We start from the raw sequence: 22500 nt of genomic DNA, 5'->3' as shown, positions 1-22500 counted from the left end.
CAGCTCACGGCAGATTCCCACCCCAGCTACCACACCGATGGATTTAACTAAAGTTAAGGAAGCACTTATTTAACCCGAACGGATAACGGATACGGATCGATAATTAAATGGCCAATCCAGCACTAGAATCATGGACATTAGGAATAGATTATGGGGAAGGGAAGGGGTTCGCCGGTGGTCAATTGGGCAGCTTCGTAACCTGCTGGCAAATATTTTGTAATCCCCTCGTCATCTTTTTTCTCACCTTCAGTGTCGTATCTCAATGAGACATGGAAGTACTGTAGCATGCCGAATTTGAACCTGTTTAGCTTTAGTCTTCTTCTTCCCACCCCCACCCCCTGCCTCTTTTCGTTGTTCTCCCGTTCTGTTTTTTAAAAAGGAAGAATAGCATGTGTCAAGTTTACATTATAAACGTTTTTTGTGTTGTAAATGTACTAAGGAGTTTAATCATGACGAGTGTGACGGTTACATTCTGCATTTTAAGCAGTCAAACCAGGAGGCATTTTTTTTTGTTTTCAAAGAGAACTGAAAAATTGATCCAAGGAGCCACAAAACTTCCATACAGTTGAGCCACCGATCCCCTCCTGCTCCACTGGAGAGCAGCAGAGATTTCAAGTTTGCCCACCTGCCCGTTGGCACCTGAATTTTTGCCTCAATGACTTTATTTTGAATAATGCTGATGTTGCAAGGAAGGGATTGGGGAGGCAGGGTGGGGGTTTAAGAGGGAAAAATGCTGTTTTCTGGAAATTCAAAGCCGGTTGAGGCATCGCAGACACCTTGTCCAACCTTTTCTCCAATGCAGGAAGTTGTAATCCACTGTCTCTGGAGGGCCATCACCTTTGCAAAGTGTTCTTCATAGTTTATGGGAGCGGGCCAAAGTAGTGATTTTTTTTTTTTTACAATACTGCAAAACTAGAAATTACTTGACATTTAAATTAAAACACACATTATTCTTGTTTAAATTTGGGGGGGGGAAAAGCATTTCCCCAAACTATTTATAGTTAACCCCATTGGTACAAAGCATGTTTTCACTGCACAGTCGGGATGAAGTGTTAGTAATATCCGAAAGCAGCTTTTAGATTGTTCTCAAATTATAGTACTCTTTTTAAAATGACAACAATAAATCTTATCACGTCCAACTTTATAGAAAATGTGTCCTATATACCGGGCTTAGGTTTATTTTTAATTTATATTTAAAATAATCTCTGCCATCCGGCTCATGATTCCTTAAATCGGTGCCAATATCCGGCAGGGTGTTGGGGTGCAGCCCTTGGCATTCACCAGCCGGCGGTGTTCACTTCCTGCCCTGGGAAGGTATGACAGTGATGTAAGGCATGCTTTAAGGACATCAGACCATTGGTACAATTTGAACCCGTTGCTCACGACTTGGGTGATACCATCTTGGTTTCTACACCCTGCCACATTTGTGGCTGTCCTAGTATATGAGGTGGACATAATTCCCCTCCGTGGCACCTCGATAGACTTGATGCATGCAATTCATTTGGCTCTTCCCCTCTCTTCCTCAATGTTCATAGCTGGAAATTTTGGGGTGCGGAGTTCCAACAGTGCTCGAGGCCACTAGATGAAGGAATAGGGATCTAGCAGGTCACAATTCCGACAGTGAAGACTATTGTAGAATTGGCTTCTGTGTTTTTCCGTTTCCAACCTGCGGGGCAAGAATCAGATTGAAACTGACTAGAACTGAGCAGGTGGGGAATGAATCAGACCCAAGATGTCCGGATCAACCTCGAATCCATGCCTGAATTTATCTGATTGGTTGGCTGGCAGGCTGCTTTCTTTCTCTTCCTCAGTCCTTCCTTGATAAAACGGGAGCGATCCGTTCTTAAATATCCAAATTTCATTGTGCGGTATTTTTACATATTTGAAGCAGTGTGTGGTAAAGTCGTGTGAGTTGTATGTCTAAATGGCAATTTTTTAAAAAAGAAAAAAAAAACCCTACTTGCTCTTCTGTGTATTTCTGTGTAGAGCAGGGATGTCCAACTTGGGAGATTTTTAACACCAGTGGGCTTCAATTCCCATGCTGGCTGGGGAATTCTGGGAATTGAAATCCACGGATCTTAAAAGTTCCCAACATTGGAGAGCCTTTGTCTGGAGAAATGTTCTGCAGATGTTCTTCTTGGCCCAATTCTAGTTCGGCTCTCTCTATTGGACGTGATGAGTGGGAGAATCCACCACCAGTGGTAGTTGTGCGTTCACCCAGGCAGCGGGCATATCTGTGCACTAGGTTTGTTAATAAGAATATCGCTCAAAACTCCCTTATTTTTCCAGCTGCTTCTCCTTCGATCACTTCCCCACCCCGATTTGTCTCACAATCTTATTCCCACTTTGCAATCGAGAGGGGGCGGAGGCCCACGAAATCCTGTCACCAACAACCCCTTTTGCATCACGTGTGTGAGGTTGTCGTGGCCCATTGTGACATTGTCGTAACATCTCCCGGGCGTCTGCGCCAGAAAGGGACTCTTACGATTTATCCGAGGGCAGGTGGCAGCTATGCGTTCGAATGCTCCCTGGTTGTGTATATTTGCGCATGTGTTGAATCGTCACAAAGTGACACCGTTCACTCTAGGAACTGCTTCGGGGCTCTTCTTCAGGTTTTCTATTTTAAGGTGGTCACATTTTTAAAAAAAATCAGGCAACGGTTTTATCTCAAATAATACTTGAAATAGTTGGCCAATTTGTGTGGTTGTTGTGCCACTCTGTGTATAACTTAGGGGTGTCCAACTTGGGCGACTTTAAGACTTGTGGACACAAACCTTAAAGTCACCAAGGTCCCTGGTGTAGATGAACTTCTCATTCCGTTGCTTTTTACAGCTTTTTTAAAAATACTACTTTTTGGCTTTGTGATCCCCTGCTGGACCTAGATATAATTTTGATTCCCCCCCCCCAACATTTTGAAGGATGATGTGCAAACCGAACCCATTTCCCAAAATTGCCAATTGGATACTGCCCTGCTAGCTCTGTTGTACTCTGAGTTCACTTGCAAAAATTGAAATATGTGTTGTAGGTGGTACCATAACCATTCCAGTAATTATATTGCAAATTTTATTCTATTGCTTGTGTTCTCATTATGCTAAAGCTGGACCTTCTATCATGTTCTTGTAAACTTTCTTGATTCCTCTCTGACTCGTTGTTTCCCAGACTTAACCATTTTAAGATGCGTGGACTTCAACTCCCAGAATACCCCAGCCATCAGTGGGCAATTCTGGGAGTTGAAGTCCATACATCTTAAAATGGATAAGGTTGGGAAACACTGTTTTAATTCTCTTCAATCAAGACACAGAACTTGATTAGTCTGATCTCCCGTGTAAAATACAATTCAGATTTAGATGTACAATCAGTGCTATCTTCCATTCAAGAATCTTGATGTTTTAGATTAGTTTATTTTCATGTAAAGTTAGTTGAAGCCAAAGATTCCCTTCCCTGTGGAAAGTTTCAGAAATTTTGTTAGGTTTCTGAAATCTTGTTAGTATACTGTATAGATTTTTTTTTCTTTAAATCAAGCCCAAATATTAAAATCCCGAGAGATGGCTGTCTGTGCCTTGAGCAGTGGACATTTAAAAATTATTCGACCTATCTTTTGCGGAAGTTCTGTGTTCAAATCAGCACAGTTCCTGATTTCCCTGATTTTTCAGCAATGGATGAGATGCAAATTGAAGCTGAGTTTCCCCCCCAGTAGCTTGACTTTTGTTTTTTATTTACCAACTGTTGTGTGTTGCCACAAAAACTTCAGCAGCTGTTTCCTCTGATTTTTCTAACTTTGACAAAATCTTGGCAATAGCTATCAATGCATTTGTGGTAGGTATGAGTAAGACCCAAACTGTATTACATCTGTACTACATGTACAAATATACTACCCAGAATTAATTTCCCCCAGAGTTATGGCCAAGCTATATTTCAGTCGTCCATTTGGTGAAACCTAGCATCCAAGGTCTTGCCCCTAAGAAACTACTGAGATCCAAGACGGACCCTAATCCATAAATGCTTTTTTAAAAAGTCCACTGACCTTGGTTTATGAAAGACTCAGTGCCAATGAATTTGAAGCCAGAACTTTGCAAGTACATAACATTTGCTTTTGATTTTTCTCTGATTCAACTAAATATGAAAACTTTCCCGAATTGTTTTCTCATTTGGCGGCCTTGCCACCCTATATATTGCTGCTAAATTTTCTGGCCCTCTGCCATGAGCAAATTGCTCATGTATCCTAAATTTCTCTGGATTCCACCTCCTCTTTCATATCCTTTTCTCCTCTCATCCTACATTTCTTTCATTCATTTTCTCCTTTTCCTTCTCTCTCCAGTTCTCCTTCCTCCTCTTTTTTCTCTCTAACTCCCTTCCTTCTTTGTCTTCTCCTTCTCCCTTCCCTTCATTCTTTTTCTCCTTTCTTTCCCCGTCTCCATCTCCTTTCCCTCCTTTCCGTACCCCTTCTATATAAATTAGGAGCTTCTGCTTCAATGGGTAAGAAAAAACACATTCTTGCTAGCAAGCTGAGGGCCTTCATCAAAAACCCAAGTCATATATGTAGGACCTCTGGGTTTTACATTTGTAGATACAGTTATGTAAATATCCTAAAAGCTATTGTGTGTGTGTGTCCCTTGCTCTGTCTTATACTTGCAGCAGCTATAATTTGTGCTGATTTTAGTTTAGCATCCTTTGTTTTTAAGTCTTTGGATAACAACCCTGACGGTGTACACAGAAAGACACATAGTGTGCGAGTTCAGCATTCCCCAGTCCAACACTGACTTTGACCAAACCTAAGTAAAATCTGGAACTTAATTCTAGCTCATGTCCTGCCAATCATCGTGCAAATACACTTTTCTGCAGTTCATGCGCCAAGCATGAATGAGAGGTTCTGACTTCAAGCATCCCCGAATTAGGATTCTTTTATGGCTCAATAAAAAAAATGGTTTTTTTGCAGAAGATTTCATGAGGAAAGGGAGGCCTTGAGAGATGACCCGAGAAACAGTGAATTAGATATACGTAGTACTCTTACTGAGATCCTTTTCTAAAAATCATGTTCTGTTTTTTCATTCCTCCCACCACCGTCATCACCACTATCCAAATGAAACCAGGAGGACTTCCACCAGCCACCTGTGAAGGTCGCCTTCTACCTTTCAGCTCTCTGAAGGCCATGAACCCATCAGACAGAGCAGATAGGGTTGGTGGAAAGATTCTGTGGCTTTGTTCGCCCCACTAGCCGGCCTTCATCTTGGGTGGATCCATATGATCTCCCCTTTTAGAACCGACCTGCAACCTTCCCCCCAAACTGATGCCTTGAAAAACTCCCACTGTTTCCTCCTGTTGGCTGAAACGTTCTGGAGAAGGTTGGTGGTCCTCCTCACAACGTCTCTATGAGAGAACGCTGAAATAGACACACAGAAATTTTGATTTGCAGAGAAATCTTCCGTCAGGCCACAGCCACAGCTGGATTTGGAGACTTTGGCCTGCCATTTATTAGAATGTAGAATGTATGAGCGCAGAAGGGATTTGTTATGGCTACAACTCTGCAATCCTCCTGGAAAAAACCTCTCCCAAATTCCCGCAGCACTAATACGTTCTGCATATGTGTCAGGCCAAAATCTCCAAATCCAACGAATGGACTTGGCCTAACACCCTCAAGTAGGAGAGGTGTTTGTAGAACCTTGTCCCTCTTTCCTTCCCTTGTCCGACTCCACATTTTAATTCCCTGTCCCTAGAAAGCCACCATCCACCCTTTACCCTAAAAGGACATTTTTTAAAATAAATCTTTTACTGGAGGCGATCAACACAATCATTTAACCACACGGTGCGGATCACAGAAGTTATCTCATTGGAGATGTTTTAAACCATTTTTTAAATTATTTTTTAAAAAATCACGTCTCTCTTGGAAGCTAGGAATGACCTAAAAATGAAGCTCTATCCAGCAAACCAGCCCTTCAGATGCTCCGTTTTTCTTGTTGGGTGTGGATATCTCCGTGTGAATGTACGCTGGCTTCATCTTGTTGAGCAGTTGTTCAGTTCATCCCTTCCTCACATGCCAGTGTGTTGTTTTTTGGGGGGTGGGAGGTGAATTTATTTCCCTAGTAGTTGGCCCATTTTAGAGGGTTTCGTGTATTTAAGGAAGGAGGTTGATGGACTAAGATACGGATCTCCAACCTTGAAGACTTGTGGACTCCAACCCCCAGAATTCCTCAGCCAGCCATGCTGGCTGAGGAATTCTGGGAGTTGAAGTCCACAAGTCTTCAAGTTGCCAAGATTAGCGATTCCTGGGCTAAAGGGGCAGTTGGCCAGTATATCTGTGTTACAGTGTTGGTTGAATTCAGTAACGTTCCAAAAACAAGGCTCCGAAATCCCAACATTTGGTGGGGGCACATCATTCGCTTAATGAGACGATTTTTAGATTTTACTGTGACCTCTTCTTGAAATCCTTGTAACCTGTCGAGGGAACTGTTTTTTTTTTGTTTTTGTTTTTGCACTTGTATTTGCGGGATGGGAGAAGGGGAGGGGCGGGAAAATCCCAATGTGTTAAAAAGGTAAAATAAAATAAAAACAAAACGCTAATTATTAAAAAGAAAAATAGAAAAAAAACACAATCAAAGTATAGATGCATTTGAAAAGCAATTATATAAATATATATATATACACACAGAATATATACTGTATATATATATATTTTGTTATGTTATTTTAAAGGGTCGTCCTTTAAATTGTATGTAAGTAGCTGTGGCTGTACGCACTTTGTGGATTGTTAACACTCGCACGTCCTGACCTCCTGTACATACCTCCAGTTCCAGAAGGAATTCTATTATGTTTTAGCATGGTAATTTATGTATTGTATGTCTGAGTAGGTACTTAAACATGAAAAAAAATAAAATAAAGATTGCTAAATTACCAGAAATCAAGATTGTAAAATAAATGTTTTCATGGCAAAAGAAAAAACCCAAACCTTGGCTTGATTTGCATTTTTTCTCCATTTTGCTACAATTGAAGAGGAGATCCATAAGGGATCCATTGTATGGATGATCCTCAACTTACAACCATTCATTTAGTAACCATTTGAAGTAACAACGGCACTGGAAAAGAAGTTATTTATGACTGTGTTCAGTTCTGGAGACCTCACCTACAAAAAGATATTGACAAAATTGAACGGGTCCAAAGACGGGCTACAAGAATGGTGGAAGGTCTTAAGCATAAAACGTATCAGGAAAGACTTCACAACTCAATCTGCATAGTCTGGAGGACAGAAGGGAAAGGGGGGACATGATCGAAACATTTAAATATGTTAAAGGGTTAAATAAGGTCCAGGAGGGAAGTGTTTTTAATAGGAAAGTGAACACAAGAACAAGGGGACACAATCCGAAGTTAGTTGGGGGAAAGATCAAAAGCAACATGAAAAAATATTATTTTACTGAAAGAGTAGAACAAACTTCCAGCAGACGTGGTTGGTAAATCTACAGTAACTGAATTTAAACATGCCTGGGATAAACATATATCCATCCTAGGATAAAATACTGTACAGGAAATAGTATAAGGGCAGACTAGATGGACCATGAGGTCTTTTTCTGCCATCAATCTTCTATGTTTCTATATTTTAAGCCTGTCATTTGTCACCCTGTTTTCAAACATTCGTCGTAGTCGTGATTAGCTTTTCTAAACCCCTAAATTACAATTTCCCATTCCCTTAGCAACCATTTAGATTATTACTCACCATGTTTATTTATTAAAGTTTATTAAAAATATATTTATTAAAGGTAGACAAAAGTTTGGTGATGACATATGACGTCATCGGGCAGGAAAAACCGTGGTATAGGGGGGGAAACTGCAAAGTATTTTTTAATTAATATTTTTGAAAAACCGTGGTATAGGCTTTTCGCAAAGTTCGAACCCGCGAAAATCGAGGGAACACTGTATTCCGAATCTGCTTTTTCTTTTAGTTCAGTAGCCAATTTGTCCAGTTCTGCACAATCCAATATATTTCCAAAACTTTAATCTTGACTCCCACCTTTGAGACGCCAACTTTTGCATCTGAGCCGAAATGGCCCTTTAAGATGCAGTCGAAACTTAAACCACCGGTGGGGAGTAAGAGAGACACGGTTATATTTCTGGAGCCTTCAAGTAACATGTGGCCGATCTCTGGGGAACCCAAAGGCTGTCAAGTGCTTTTTCCCAAGGACACATAGAAGGAGCTGCATTTCCACCAACGTCTGGACATGTCGAAGCACATGGAGTACACCTCCTACCCAAGAGATTGTCCCAGCATGGACTTGGAGAGGCAACTCATCTGCCCCATTTGCTTGGAGATGTTCACCAAACCCGTGGTCATCCTTCCGTGTCAACACAACCTCTGCCGGAAATGCGCCAATGACATTTTTCAGGTATAGTTGTGGGAGGGAAACCTTTCAAGCAAGTTGAAAGAGGTATAACAAGCAGGAAGAGGGAGATTGTGATCCCGCTGTATGGAGCGCTGGTGAGACCACATTTGGAATAATACTGTGTTCAGTTCTGGAGACTGGATGTAAGTAATATGGCAAATGATTTAGCTTTACTGGATAAGTGGTCAAAGCAATGGAAACTGCAGTTTAATGTTTCCAAATGTAAAATAATGCACTTGGGGAAAAGGAATCCTCAATCTGAGTATCGCGCTGGCAGTTCTGTGTCAGCAAAAACTTCAGAAGAGAAGGATTTAGGGGTAGTGATTTCTGACAGTCTCAAAATGGGTGAGCAGTGTGGTCGGGCGTTAGGAAAAGCAAGTAGGATGCTTGGCTGCATAGCTAGAGTTATAACAAGGAGGAAGAGGGAGATTGGGATCCCACTATATAGAGTGCTGGTGAGACCCCATTTGGAATACTGTGTTCAGTTCTGGAGACCTCACCTACAAAAAGATATTGACAAAATTGAACGGGTCCAAAGATGGGCTACAAGAATGGTGGAAGGTCTTAAGCATAAAACGTATCAGGAAAGACTTCATGAACTCAATCTGTATAGTCTGGAGGACAGAAGGAAAAGGGGGGGACATGATCGAAACATTTAAATATGTTAAAGGGTTAAATAAGGTCCAGGAGGGAAGTGTTTTTAATAGGAAAGTGAACACAAGAATAAAGGGACACAATCTGAAGTTAGTTGGGGGAAAGATCAAAAGCAACATGAGAAAATATTATTTTACTGAAAGAGTAGTAGATCCTTGGACAAACTTCCAGCAGACGTGGTAGATAAATCCACAGTAACTGAATTTAAACATTCCTGGGATAAACATATATCCATCCTAAGATAAAATACAGAAAATAGTATAAGGGCAGACTAGATGGACCATGAGGTCTTTTTTCTGCCGCCAGACTTCTATGTTTCTATGAAAGTGAACACAAGAACAAGGGGGCACAATCTGAGGTTAGTTGGGGGAAAGATATTATTTTACTGAAAGTAGTAGATCCTTGGAACAAATTTCCAGCAGACATGGTTGGTAAATCCACAGTAACTGAATTTAAACATGCCTGGGAGAAACATATCTCCACCCTAAGATAAAATACAGGAAATAGTATAAGGGCAGACTAGATGGACCATGAGGACTTTTTCTGCCGTCAATCTTCTATGTTTCTAAGTTAGTGGAAACGTTTCCCAACGTGTGAAGCAGTGGATCCTCAGAATTGGGAGAGAGCAGAGTCGGTTGGGTCAACACCTTTGGGGAATTGGGAAGATGCTTTCCCAGATTTCAAGGATCCTGGTGGATCCCACAATTTCAAGGATCACAGCTGATGGGGGGAAACATGAGAAGGTTGGGATTGTGTTTTGTGTTTGTGGGTGGCTTGGATATTTTGTTCTTCAGAAGATAAGTGGGGTTGTCCTTTTTTAAAAAAACAACAACAAAACCCAATATTAAGTCTCCTTTAAACTTTGAATTTTATGTATTTCTTCTCCCCCAAAAGATAGGAAACACAAATTCTGTCAGCGTCCCAACAAACATCCGAGAAATAAAATAGAGTCCAAACCTTGGCCTTCTTCCAAATTCCAATTTATTAAGAGCCATGTTGGAGACAAACTGTAGTCAAACCGATACTAACTTTTCCTACAGTTCTCCACCCAGGCTCCCTTGTCCCCACACCCACATGTTCATCACACGGACCACTCCGGTTCTCTCAATGTCCAGGATCCTCCCCTCTACTTCCAGCTGGTGCTGAACAAAGGATGACCTTGAATCTCTGGAAAGAATTTGTTGTGGCTAGCATTTTTCCCTCTCATGCAACCACCCCTTCCCAATTCCCATAGTACTTTTCTACTTGTGGCAGGTCAAAATCTCCAACTCAAAACAATGGCTTTGGCTGGACAAATTAAGCAGATCTAAAAGGGAGGGGAAAATGGATTCGGAGACTTTGTGTGTTCCTACACCCAAAGGAACGTTAGGTTAGATCAGGAGTAGGCAAAGTTGGTTCTTCTATGACTTGTGGACTTCAACTCCCAGAATTCCTGAGCTAACATGATTGGCTCAGGAATTCTGGGAGTTGAAGTCCACACGTCATAGAAGAGCCAACTTCGCCTGCCCCTGGTTTAGAGCATTGTCTCCCAATTTAGCCATTTTGAATGGTGTGGACTTCAACTCCCAGAATGCCTGGCTGAGGCATTCTGGGAGTTGAAGTCCACAGCTCTTAAAATGGCTAAAACTTGGAAGCAAGATTGCAAGGAATACTGGGAAAGATCCCTTCTGAAAACAAAATTACAACACAATTGGAAAGGGGAACGGTTGTGGGTTTTGCGTTAGGTTGTGGCAGCTTGAAGGTGAGTGGACAGAGGGCCTCCAAAGGCCCAAGGATGAAAAAGACTCAACCCCAAGGGCCAAAGGTGGGTCATCTGCCATACTTAATGCTTTAAGAAAACCTATATTTCCATCTTTCTTACAGCTTCATTTGTGGCCAGAAATATCCAAAATGGCAGCCACAATTTTCCTAGTCAAGCCCCGCCCCTTTTTTAAAAAGTGGGGTGGGGCTTTCCTTGCTTTGGCCTCCATCTTGACTTCCTTTAAAACACACCTTTGGCCGGGGATGCTTCTCTGTTTGGAGTAACACCAATACAAACAGAACAAACAAGACCTTACAGACAATCCTCACACCGTAAAAGACTTTGGAATACCCCTATCAATTGACCTAAGTGCCAAAGCCCACTGCAACATTGCCAAAAAGGCTTCCAGAGTTGTTAACTTAATCCTACGTAGCTTCTGCTCTAGTAATCTCACACTACTAACCAGAGCATACAAAACTTTCGCCAGACCAATCCTTGAATACAGCTCATCTGTCTGGAGCCCACACCGCATTTCAGACATAAACACTCTAGAAAAAGTCCAGAGATACTTTACTAGAAGGGCCCTCCACTCGCAACCGAATATCCTACGCAACTAGACTTACAATCCTAGGTTTAGAAATCTTAGAACTATGTCGCCTAAAACACAACCTAAGCACAGCGCATAAAATCATCTGCTACAACATCCTTCCCGTCAACGACTACTTCAGCTTCAACCACAACAACACACGAGCACACAACAGATCCAAACTTAAACTGCTCCAAACCTGTCTGTCGGAAATATGACTTTAGTAACTGAGTAGTTGATGCATTGAACTCACTACTTGACTCTGTAGTATCTTCACCTAACCCCCAAAACTTTACCCTTAGACTATCCACTGTTGACCTCTCCCTATTCTAAGAGGTCAGTAAGGGGCGTGCATAAGTGCACCAGCGTGCCTTCCGTCCCCTGTTCTAATGTCTCTCTCTTACTAGCATCATGTATATATTATTATTATTATTTATTTATTTATTTATTTATTTATTTATTAAATTTGTATGCCGCCCCTCTCTGTAGACTCGGGGCGGCTCACAGCAATGACAAAGAACAATGTAAAATACAAATCTAATATTTCAAAGAGCTAAAAACCCATAATTTAAAAAACATACACACAACATACCATACATAAATTATATAGGCCTGGGGAAGATGTCTCAATTCCCACATGCCTGACGACAGAGGTGAGTCTCAAGGAGCTTACGAAAGGCAAGGAGGGTGAGGGCAATCCTAATCTCTGGGGGGAGCTGGTTCCAGAGGGTCAGGGCCACCACAGAGAAGGCTCTTCCCCTGGGTCCCGCCAGACGACATTGTTTAGTCGACGGGACCCGGAAAAGGCCAACTCTGTGAGACCTAACTGGTCGCTGGGATTCGTGCAGCAGAAGGCGGTCCCGGAGATATATACGGTAGTTATATCTTTGATTGCTGCCAATACTTGAGAAAGCAAATAAATAAATAACATTTCTTCCCAGACATGCATGTCCACAAGTCCCAATTACTGAAGTTGATTCAATGCTCTGTATTCTAGCCCTTTGGGGGTTACTGACACCTGCCTTTGGGCTATTATGGGATATCGTGCCTTGGCTCCCGTCAGTCTTTGGGCATTCGGTTCCCTTGCCAAAATAACACGCTCTTTTGCTGGAGCTGGTCTGGTTAGGGCCCCTCCCAGCTAACCCCTGGAGGGCTGAGCATCGAGCCCTTGACCTTTGCGAAGCCTGGGCTGCAAAAAAAGGGGGGGCGTATCTCAAATTCTGGAGCATTGCTCCCCGAGGTGCCCCGATTTTGAAATGTGAGACTGGGGGGAAAAAAAATACAAGGCAGGTGTCAAGAAACCATTCGAACGTCTAAGTCAATGTTTCCCAACCGTGGCAACTTGAAGATATCTGGACTTCAACTCCCAGAATTCCCCAGCCAGCATTCGCTGGCTGGGGAATTCTGGGAGTTGAAGTCCAGATATCTTCAAGCTGCCAAGGTTGGGAAACACTGGCCTAAGTGACAGGGAGTCCAAGCTTGCTAGTTTTCTGTTGTCAGAACAACCAGCATGCAGACTCTGTTATTCTCCCCACTCCATTTCTATGTGGGTGGCTGTTTTTTTGCAATTGGCCCACCCAAGCAGGATAGATAATAACACTATTGATAATGCAAACTTATTGGCTTTGCTCGGGGGTAAGAAGATTAGATTAGATTAGATTAGATTTATTGGATTTATATGCCGCCCCTCTCCGCAAACTCGGGGCGGCTCACAACAATAATAAAAAACAGTACATAATAAAAATCCAATGCCCACCAATCTAATTACAATTTAAAATTAGTAATTTCCTAAAACAATCCCAATATATATAAAAAAAACAGGCGCACAGTCAATCAATCAACAAAACAACATGGGCAAGGGGGAGGTGTTTTAGTTCCCCCATGCCTGACGGCAGAGGTGGGTCTTAAGGAGTTTACGAAAGGCAGGGAGGGTGGGGGCAATCCTAATCTCAGGGGGGAGCTGGTTCCAGAGGGTCGGGCCCCCCGCAGAGAAGGCTCTTCCCCTGGGTCCCGCCAGACGACATTGTTTAGTTGACGGGACCCGAAGAAGGCTGCCTCGAGGTGATTGTGCATGTGAGCTCAGCTTAGTTCTCTTCTGAAGACCTAAATTTCAAGTGGAGAGCGATTGGGGGATTAGTCCAAAGCAAAGCAAAGCAAAGTTCCTTCCTTCCTTCCTTCCTTCCTTCCTTCCTTCCTTCCTTCCTGTCTCCCTCCCTCCTGCACCATCTCCCCTCTCTCCTCCTCCTTCCCTTCTCCTTCCTTCCTACCTCTCCCTTCCTCTCTCCTTCTTTCTTCTCCCCTTCCTTCTCCTTCCTCCCTCTTCTCCCTCTTTGTCTCCTTCCTCCCTTTCTCTCCTTCTCCTTCCTTTCTCCTTGCCCTTGCTCTCCTTCTCCTTGTTCTCCCTCTCTTTTCTTCTTCCCTCCCTCTCTTCCTCCTCATCCTCCTCCTTTTCTCCCTCCCCTTCTTTCCTCTCCCTCTCCTTCTCCTCCTTCTTCCCCCCTCTCTCCTCTTCTTCTCTCCCTCTTACCCTTCTCCTTCCTGTCTCCTTCTCCTTCCGCCTCTCCTCCTTCTCTTCCTTTCCTCCCTCTCCCCTCTCTTTCCTTCCTCTCTCCCTCTCTCCTTCTTTCTTCTCCCTCTTCCTTTTCTTCTCCTTCCCTCCTCCTCCCTTTCTCCTTCCCCTTCCTCCTTCTCCTTCTCTTCCTTTCCTTCCCCTCTCTCCTTCCCACTCTCCTTTTTTCCTACCCTCATTCCTTCTCCTCATTTTCCTTCCTTCCTTCCTCCCTCTCCCTTCCTTTCCTTCTCTCTCCCTCTCCCTTCTCCCTCTCCTCCTTCTCCCTTGCCTTTCCCTTCCTTTCCTCCCACATTCCTCTTCCCCCTCCCTCTCCTTTTCCTACCCTCTTTCCTTTTCCTCCTTCCCTTCTTATTTTCTCCCTCTCCTTCTTTCTTCTCCCTTTCTTCCTTCTTTCTTCTCCCCCTCCTCCCTCTCCTTCCTCTCTCATTCTCTTTGTCCCCCATCTCCCCTTTTTTCTCCTTCCCTCCCTCTCTTCCTCCTCCTTCTCCTTCCTCATTCACTCTCTCTCTCTCTCTCTTTCCTTCTACCCTGTCTCTCCTACTCCTTCTTCCTGTCTCCTTCTCCTTCCCCCTCTCTCCCTCTCCTTCTCTCCCTCTCCTTCCCCTCTTAATACACAGCTTTAACCAACACAATGTTTTGATGGTTTCACCCGCACTTGTGTGCTCCATGGAGATCTCCCCAACAAGGCTGCATCCAACCGATCCTTACCTATTGGCGTGTTTAGGGTCATTCTTTGTCAAGTGGACCAGGTGGCCACTTGAGTGGTTTTTGCAGCCTTATTCGAAAAGAAATCATCACAGAAACAACATATATCATAGGAAAAAACATGCTCTTTCTAACGAATTAAAAATGAAGATGATTGAAGGTGAGAAAACAGAGAGCACTTTTTCATCACCTTCAATCATCTTCATCAGAAAGAGCAAGAATGTTTTTCTATTGCTCTCTATTTTCTCAGCTTCAATCATCTTCATTTTTATTTCATTGGAAAGAGAATGTTTCCCCCTATCATATATGTTGTTTTTGTGGTGGTTTCTTTTCAAATAAGGCTTCAATTTCCCCTGGTCCACTTGACAAAGAATGACCCTTTATCATCTCTTGCATCCCACAGTCTCGAGGGACAACCCTGGGCTCTGCAGGGAGATTCCGATGCCCATCGTGCCGCCACGAAGTTGTCCTGGACAGACACGGCATCTACGGCTTGCAACGGAATCTGCTGGTGGAGAACATCATTGATATCTACAAACAAGCATCAGCAAGAGGACCAGAAAGGTGGGCTGCCTGTCTCAGCTATTCCAGGGCATCTTTCGCATCACATCCCCAAATGTGGGCAGAATTCATGGATGGATTTATTAAATTTGTTTTGGCCGCCTGCCAGCACTGGGGGTCATTCCAGCTTGCTAGATCTGGGTAGACTCTAAAAGCAGGCAGCGGATTTGTCTCAATTCAGAATGAAAGGGGATTTGATGGGAACGTAATTCGGAAAATATTGGACTGTGCAGGGATGGATAGATTGACATTGAGGATAAAAGATAGCAATAGCAATAGCATTTAGACTTACATACTGCTTCATGGTGCTTTTACAGCCCTCTCTATAGAGTTTACAGAGTCAGCATATTGCCCCCAACAATCAGGGTCCTCATTTGACCCACCTTGGAAGGAGGGAAGGCTGAGTCAACCTTGAACCGGTGGTGAGATTTGAACTGCTGAACTACAGCTAGCAGTTAGCTGAAGGAGCCTGCAGTGCTGCACTCTAACCACTGCGCCACCCCGGCTCTTAAGGGAGATACAGAATATTGCGTAGTTAACATGGAATGGTTAGAGATAAGAGGTAGAAATTAGATGAAGATTATTGTTATTTAAAAAAATGCAGTATATATGGTACCTGTTCTGTCGGGCTCTCTGGTAGACTCCTCCCCAAAATTCACAGGTACAAATTTCAGTCACATACACGTTTGAAAATTCAAAACAATGTTCTTTATAATGAAAATTCACATAACCTAAGCCCTCTTTTGGTCTAGCAAAGAGCACTCGTCTCCAAACAAACTGGTAATTTGTACAAGTCCCTTATCAGTTCTGAGATACTTAGCTTGCAGCTGTGAGGCAATTCACAGTCCTTCTTTCACAAAGTGAAACACACTTTGCTCTGGTTTAGTTTCAAAGCGGGGAAAAATCAGCACACAAAAGGTCAAAGTCAGCAAAGCAGGCACGAAACACAACAATCAGATAATCCTCCACAATGGCCAAACCCACAGGCTGCTATTTATAGCAGCCTCACTAATGACCACAGCCCCACCCAACCACAGGTGGCCTCATTTTCTTTGATAATAATCTCTCAGTTGTTGTTGCCTATGCATTGCTCTCCGCATGCGTGGCTATATCATTAACTCTTCTTCTGAATCCAAGGAGGAGCTAGATAATTGATCTCCTTCTGAGCTGTCTGCCACACTCTCCTCCTCCCTGTCACTCATGTCTTCTTGGTCAGAGGAGCCTTCATCAGCAGATTCCACCGGGGGCAAAACAGGCCTGCAGCTTGTGGATGTCTCCCCCACATCCACAGTCCTTGGAGCAGGAGCTGGGCCAGAGCTAACCACAACAGGTACCTTGCTCAACAGTAGTAACTGTGAGAGGGATCTTGGAGTCCTAGTGGAAAATCCATTGAAATAGGAGCCAGCCGTGTGCAGCAGCTGCCACAAAACCCAACACAGTTCTAAGCTGCATCAACAAAGGGACAGAATCAAGATCACGTGAAGTGTCAATACCACTTTATAAGGCCTTGGTAAGGCCACACATGGAATATTTGCATCCAGTTTTGGTGGCCACGATGTAAAAATAATGTGGAGACTCTAGAAAGAGTGCAGAAAATAGCAATAAAAATGATTAGGGGACTGGAGGCTAAAACATATGAAGAACGGTTGCAGGAACTGAGCATGTCTAGTTTAATGAAAAGGACCAGGGGAGACAGGATAGCAGCCTTCCAATATCTTGGTTTCCCACAAAGAAGAGGGAGTCAAGCTATTCTCCAAAGCGCCTGAGGGTACAACAAGAAGCAATGGGTGGAAACTAAACAAGGAGAGAAGCAACTTAGAACTAAGGAGAAATTTCCTGACAGAACAATTAATCCATGGAACAGCTTATTTATTTATTTATTTTATTTATTTATTGGTTTTGTATGCCACCCCTCTCCGTAGACTCGGGGCGGCTAACAACCGTAATAAAAATAGCATATAACAATCCAATATTAAAACAGTTAAAAACCCTTATTATAAAACTAAACATACATACAGACATACCATGCATAAAATTGTAAAGGCCTAGGGGGAAAGAGTATCTCAGTTCCCCCATGCCTGGCGGCAGAGGTGGGTTTTAAGAAGCTTACGAAAGGCAAGGAGGGTGGGGGCAATTCTAATCTCTGAGGGGAGTTGGTTCCAGAGGGCTGGAGCCGCCACAGAGAAGGCTCTTCCCTTGGGTCCCACCAAGCGACATTGTTTAGTTGACAGGACCCGGAGAAGACCCACTCTGTGGGACCTAACTGGTCGCTGGGATTCGTACAGCAGAAGGCAGTCCCTGATATAATCTGGTCCGGTGCCCTCCAGAAGTTGTGAATGCTCCAACACTCCAAGTTTTTAAAAGATGTTGGACAACCATCTGTCTGAAGTAGTGTAGGGCTTCCTGCCTAAGCAGGGGGTTGGACTAGAAGTCCTCCAAGGTCTCTTTCAACTTGGTTGTTGTTATTATTTATTTATATTCGTATCCCAGCGGCTGATAAGGTCCCACAGAGTTGGCCTTCTCCGGGTCCCGTTGACCAAACAATGTCGTTTGGCGGGCCCCAGGGGAAGAGCCTTCTTTGTGGCGGCTCTGGCCCTCTGGAATCAACTCCCCCCCGGAGATTAGAACGGCCCCCACCCTCCTTGTCTTTCGCAAGTTACTCAAGACCCACCTATATCACCAGGCATGGGGGAATTAAGACATCTCCCCCAGGCTTTTATATTTTATGATTGGTATGTATGTGTTGTATGGTTTATAAATTGTTGGGTTTTTTAAAATATAATTTCATTATTAGATTTGTTCCATTGTTATACTGTTTTTATTATTGTTGTGAGCCGCCCTGAGTCTTCAGAGAGGGGCGGCATACAAATCAAATAAATTGAATTGAATTGAATAGTCAGTTAGTTGAGAAGAATGGCATAGAAGTCAAACAAACAAATAAATGAAGTGTAATAAAAAAATAAATCTAATAAATGAATAAATAAAATATTGAACGTTGTTTACAATTGTAAGTATACTACTACAGTTAATATAAGCTGATATAATTACAACTATTGTTATCATTACTATATGTATTATTATTATTATTAGTAGTAGTAGTAGTAGTAGTACAGTAGTAGTAGTAGTAGTACAGTAGTAGTAGTAGTAGTACAGTAGTAGTAGTAGTAGTAGTACAGTAGTAGTACAGTAGTAGTAGTAGTAGTAGTACAGTAGTAGTAGTAGTAGTAGTAGTAGTACAGTAGTAGTAGTAGTAGTAGTAGTAGTAGTAGTAGTAGTAGTATATCTGTTATTTTCTTCTTTTGTAAAATTAAATGCCTGGAGAATACCGTCTTCAAAATATTTATACTGTATATAAATAAATAAATACTGTAACTTGATTTTTTTTTAAAGAAATAAAGGGGATTTGGAAGCCTTGGGGGGATCTGTTCTTCCTCCCATCGTATATTATTTCCTTTTTCCCCACCTGATATTTTTCTTCCTTCTCTCACAGGCCTCTGTTGAAAACCGAGCACCCAACCTGCGAAGAGCACGAAGAGGAACGCATCAACATTTACTGTGTGACGTGCGCTGTTCCCACGTGCTCCCTGTGCAAGGTTTTCGGGGAGCACAAGGAGTGCGAAGTGGCTCCACTTCCGGACATCTGTGCCAAGCAGAAGGTGTGTTCCAACCCACAGAGGATAAGATAAGATCAGTGGTAGGATTCAACTTTTTTTTTAAGCTACGTGTTGATAATTCGAGCTCTTGATGTAAAAGTTAAAAAGAAACTGTTTTTAAAACTTTCTTAACAGCACACCCACAAAATAGAGATTACCTGTTCTGCCGGCGTGTCCCAACCGCCTGTAATTATAGGGTAATTAGTCCAGAAAGACACACACCACACAGTAGAAGGAAAACTAAAAGTCTTTATCAACAGAAAAGCAGAAAAAACTCCCTTTTTAAATTTCAAAGGGATTTTCTGGAACACACAAGGCACAGGTTAAATGCAATCCAATTTCTCACCCAGTAACTGGGAAATTGAGTCCAAATTCCAAAGTCCAGAAAGTCCACACACAGTCTTGAACAGGAAAACAGCAAAACCACGATCTTGATGAACTATGAATCACATAAAATTCCACAAGGCTAAACCAGAACGCTGCTCTTTTTATCTGTAGCACTAATTACAGCAGTCCCAGCCAACCACAGGTGGCCTCACTTATGTCCTGTAATAATCCTTCAGTTGTTCTCTCCTATGCATCATTCTACGCATGCGTGGGTCTGTCATATATTCTTGTTCAGAATCCAGGGTTAATAAATCAAACCTTGTGTGAGAGCACTGGAGTGGAATGTGATTTATTTCTCAGATGCTATTTGGTTTGCTGAAAATAAGGATATTCTGAATAAACATTTTGACCTCAAGGCCATCTGCTTCGGATCTCTCCCATCTAGGTGGAATTGACCGATGGAATCGGGGCCCTCGTGGCAGCCAATGACAGGATCCAAACCTACGTGGCTGAACTCCAAGGCATGTGCAGGAATATTGAGGTGGGGCCTGAATTATTCGTCTTCCCGTTTTTTGTTTTCAGGTTTTTTTCCCCTCTGAAAATCGGGAATGTCTCCCAGCATTCTTCACATGGCCCAATATTTTCACCGGCTCCATTCACACAAGAGGATCAAGTGGAACAGAGAGATGCAATTAGTCCTGGAGTTATGACTGCAATGCTGCCTTGCCCAATGCAATGACAATTTTTGCAGTGGTCATTAAGGGGATGCTGCGGTCATAAATGTGAATCCATTGGTGAAGGTTTGCTGAAAACTGGAAAAGCTGAGATTTTCAGCAGAAAAACATTGCAAAATTGGTTATGTGACCCTTGACCGCTGCAAATGAGCCACTTTGATTTAGTGGTTAAGGCGCCAAACTAGAAAGCAGGTGCCTGTGAGTTCTAGGCCCACCTTAATTTGGACACAGACTCACTGCTTACAGTCACTCATGCCCTCATCACCTCGAGGTTCGATTACTGCAACGCTCTCTACATGGGGCTACCTTTGAAAAGTGTTTGGAAACTTCAGATCGTGCAGAACGCAGCCGCGAGAGCCATTGTGGGGCTTCCCAGATTCGCCCACATGTCTACAACACTCCGTGGCTTGCATTGGCTGCCGATCAATTTCCGGTCACAATTCAAAGTGTTGGTTATGACCTTTAAACCCCTACATGGCAATGGACCATGGCAATGGAACCGCCTTCTACCGCACGAATCCCAGCGACCGATAAGGTCCCACAGAGTTGGCCTTCTCCGGGTCCCGTCGACTAAACAATGTCGTCTGGCGGGCCCCAGGGGAAGAGCCTTCTATGTGGCGGCCCCGGCCCTCTGGAATCAACTCCCCCCGGAGATTAGAACTGTCCCCACCCTCCTTGTCTTTCATAAACTATTCAAGACCCACCTTTACCGCCAGGCATGGGAGATTTGAGACATCTTTTCCCCAGACTCTTTATAATTTATGTTTGGTATGTATGTGTTGTCTGGTTTTAATATGATAGGGCTTTAGTTAGTTCTTTTTATATTAGATTTGTGCCACTATAATATTGTTTTTATCATTGTTGTGAGCCGCCCCGAGTCTTCGGAGAGGGGCGGCATACAAATCTAATAAATTATTATTATTAATTATTATTATTACGCATGAAACCCAGATGGAATTCACCAAAAGGCAGTGAATTCTAGTCCCACCTTAGTCCCATAGTAACTTTGCATCAATCACCAAAAGACGGTGAGTTCAAGTCCCACCTTAGGCATAAAAACCAATTGGGTGACTTTGCACCAATAACCAAAAGATGCTTTTCAAATGTGGTGATACTAATGGCATATATATAGAAGTTATCTGTGCCGACGGATTAATAAAGTAGATTCAGAGATTGCAAGAAACCCCACATTAAAAAAAACAAAATGTGTGTAGTGGGAACCTTCACAAAATGGCTGCCAGCATTACCCTTGTCTAGTTTAATTAAAAGAAGGAATGGGGTGCCATGATAGCAGTCTTCCCATATCTGAGGGGCTACCCACACAAAGAAGAATAGATTAGATTAGATGTATTGAATTTATATGCCGTCCCTCTCCGCAGACTCAGGGCGGCTCACAACAATGGCGAAGAACAATACATAGCAACAAATCTAATATTTAAAAATCTAGGTTACAGTTTTAGATTAAAAGTCCAAAAAAGAAACCCCAATATATAAAAAAACAACACACAATCGAATCATACACAAAAACTACATGGGGAAGGGGGAGATGTTTCAATTCCCCCATGCCTGACGGCAGAGGTGGGTTTTTAGAAGTTTACGAAAGGCAAGGAGGGTGGGGGCAATCCTGATCTCTGGGGGGAGCTGGTTCCAGAGGGTCGGAGCCACCCCAGAGAAGGCTCTTCCCCTGGGTCCCGCCAGGTGACATTGTTTAGTCGACAGGACCCGGAGAAGGCCAACTCTGTGGAACCTAACCGGTTGCTGGGATTTGTGCGGCAGAAGGCGGTCTCGATGCCATGAAGGGCTTTATAGGTCATAACCAACACTTTGAATTGTGACCGGAAACTGATTGGCAGCCAATGCAGACTGCGGAGTGTTGGTGTAACATGGGCATATTTAGGGAAGCCCATGACTGCTCTCGCAGCTGTATTTTGCACGATCTGAAGTTTCCGAACACTCTTCAAAGGTAGCCCCATGTAGAGAGCATTACAGTAGTCGAGCCTCGAGGTGATGAGGGCAGGAGTGACTGTGAGCAGTGACTCCCGATCCAAATAGGGCCGCAACTGGTTCACCCGGTGAACCTGGGCAAAAGCCCCCCTCGCCACAGCTGAGAGATGGTTTTCTAATGTTAGCTGTGGATTGAGGAGGACGCCCAAGTTGCGGACCCTCTCTGAGGGGGTCAGTACTTCCCCCCCTGGGTGATGGACGGACAGATGGAATTGTCCTTGGGAGGCAAAACCCACAGCCACTCCGTCTTATCAGGGTTGAATTTGAGTCTGTTGACACCCATCCAGACCCCAACAGCCTCCAGGCACCAGCACATCACTTCCACTGCTTCATTGACTGGACATGGAGGGGGTCAACTTAGTCTCCAAAGCACGAGAAGGCAGGACGAGAAGCAATGGGTAGAAAGTAATCAAGGTTAGAAGTAACCTAGAACTAAGGAGGAATTTCCTGACAGGGAGAACACTCTGCTGTTTTCTGCCCCTGGAGGCTTCAGGAAAGGCTCTGGAGGTCAAAATGGCCTTCCGTAAGGCTGAAAATCAGCTGGCCAGAACAAGGTTTGACATCACTGATTTAGGATTTCCTGCTTGAGCAGGG

At 43.4% G+C, this 22500-nt stretch overlaps 2 protein-coding genes across 5 annotated transcripts in view; both read left to right on the top strand.

Annotated features, from left to right (window-relative positions):
- The window catches only part of LOC139155620 (dnaJ homolog subfamily C member 5), a 77032-nt gene extending 70447 nt beyond the window's left edge, over positions 1 to 6585 (top strand). For all 4 annotated transcript variants that reach the window (XM_070730819.1, XM_070730822.1, XM_070730820.1 and 1 more), the window contains one exon: positions 1 to 6585. This exon is cut by the window's left edge and continues 53 nt beyond it. In XM_070730819.1, the coding sequence (XP_070586920.1) occupies positions 1 to 51 (51 nt within the window). In that variant the 3' untranslated portion in view covers positions 52 to 6585.
- A 1622-nt stretch (positions 6586 to 8207) lies between these two features.
- LOC139155627 (tripartite motif-containing protein 54-like) overlaps positions 8208 to 22500 on the top strand; it is a 30991-nt gene continuing 16698 nt past the window's right edge. Inside the window, exons 1-4 of the mRNA XM_070730833.1 lie at positions 8208 to 8372; positions 15031 to 15191; positions 18679 to 18844; positions 19614 to 19709. Of these exons, the coding sequence (XP_070586934.1) occupies positions 8208 to 8372; positions 15031 to 15191; positions 18679 to 18844; positions 19614 to 19709 (588 nt within the window). The remainder of the gene's footprint in view (positions 8373 to 15030; positions 15192 to 18678; positions 18845 to 19613; positions 19710 to 22500) is intronic.

The sequence above is a fragment of the Erythrolamprus reginae genome, unplaced genomic scaffold (genome assembly GCF_031021105.1).
Source record: "Erythrolamprus reginae isolate rEryReg1 unplaced genomic scaffold, rEryReg1.hap1 H_34, whole genome shotgun sequence".
NCBI classification, from domain to species: domain Eukaryota; kingdom Metazoa; phylum Chordata; class Lepidosauria; order Squamata; family Dipsadidae; genus Erythrolamprus; species Erythrolamprus reginae.
The sequence above is the reverse complement of the archived record's forward strand: the minus strand, read 5'-3'. Positions and strand labels throughout refer to the sequence as shown.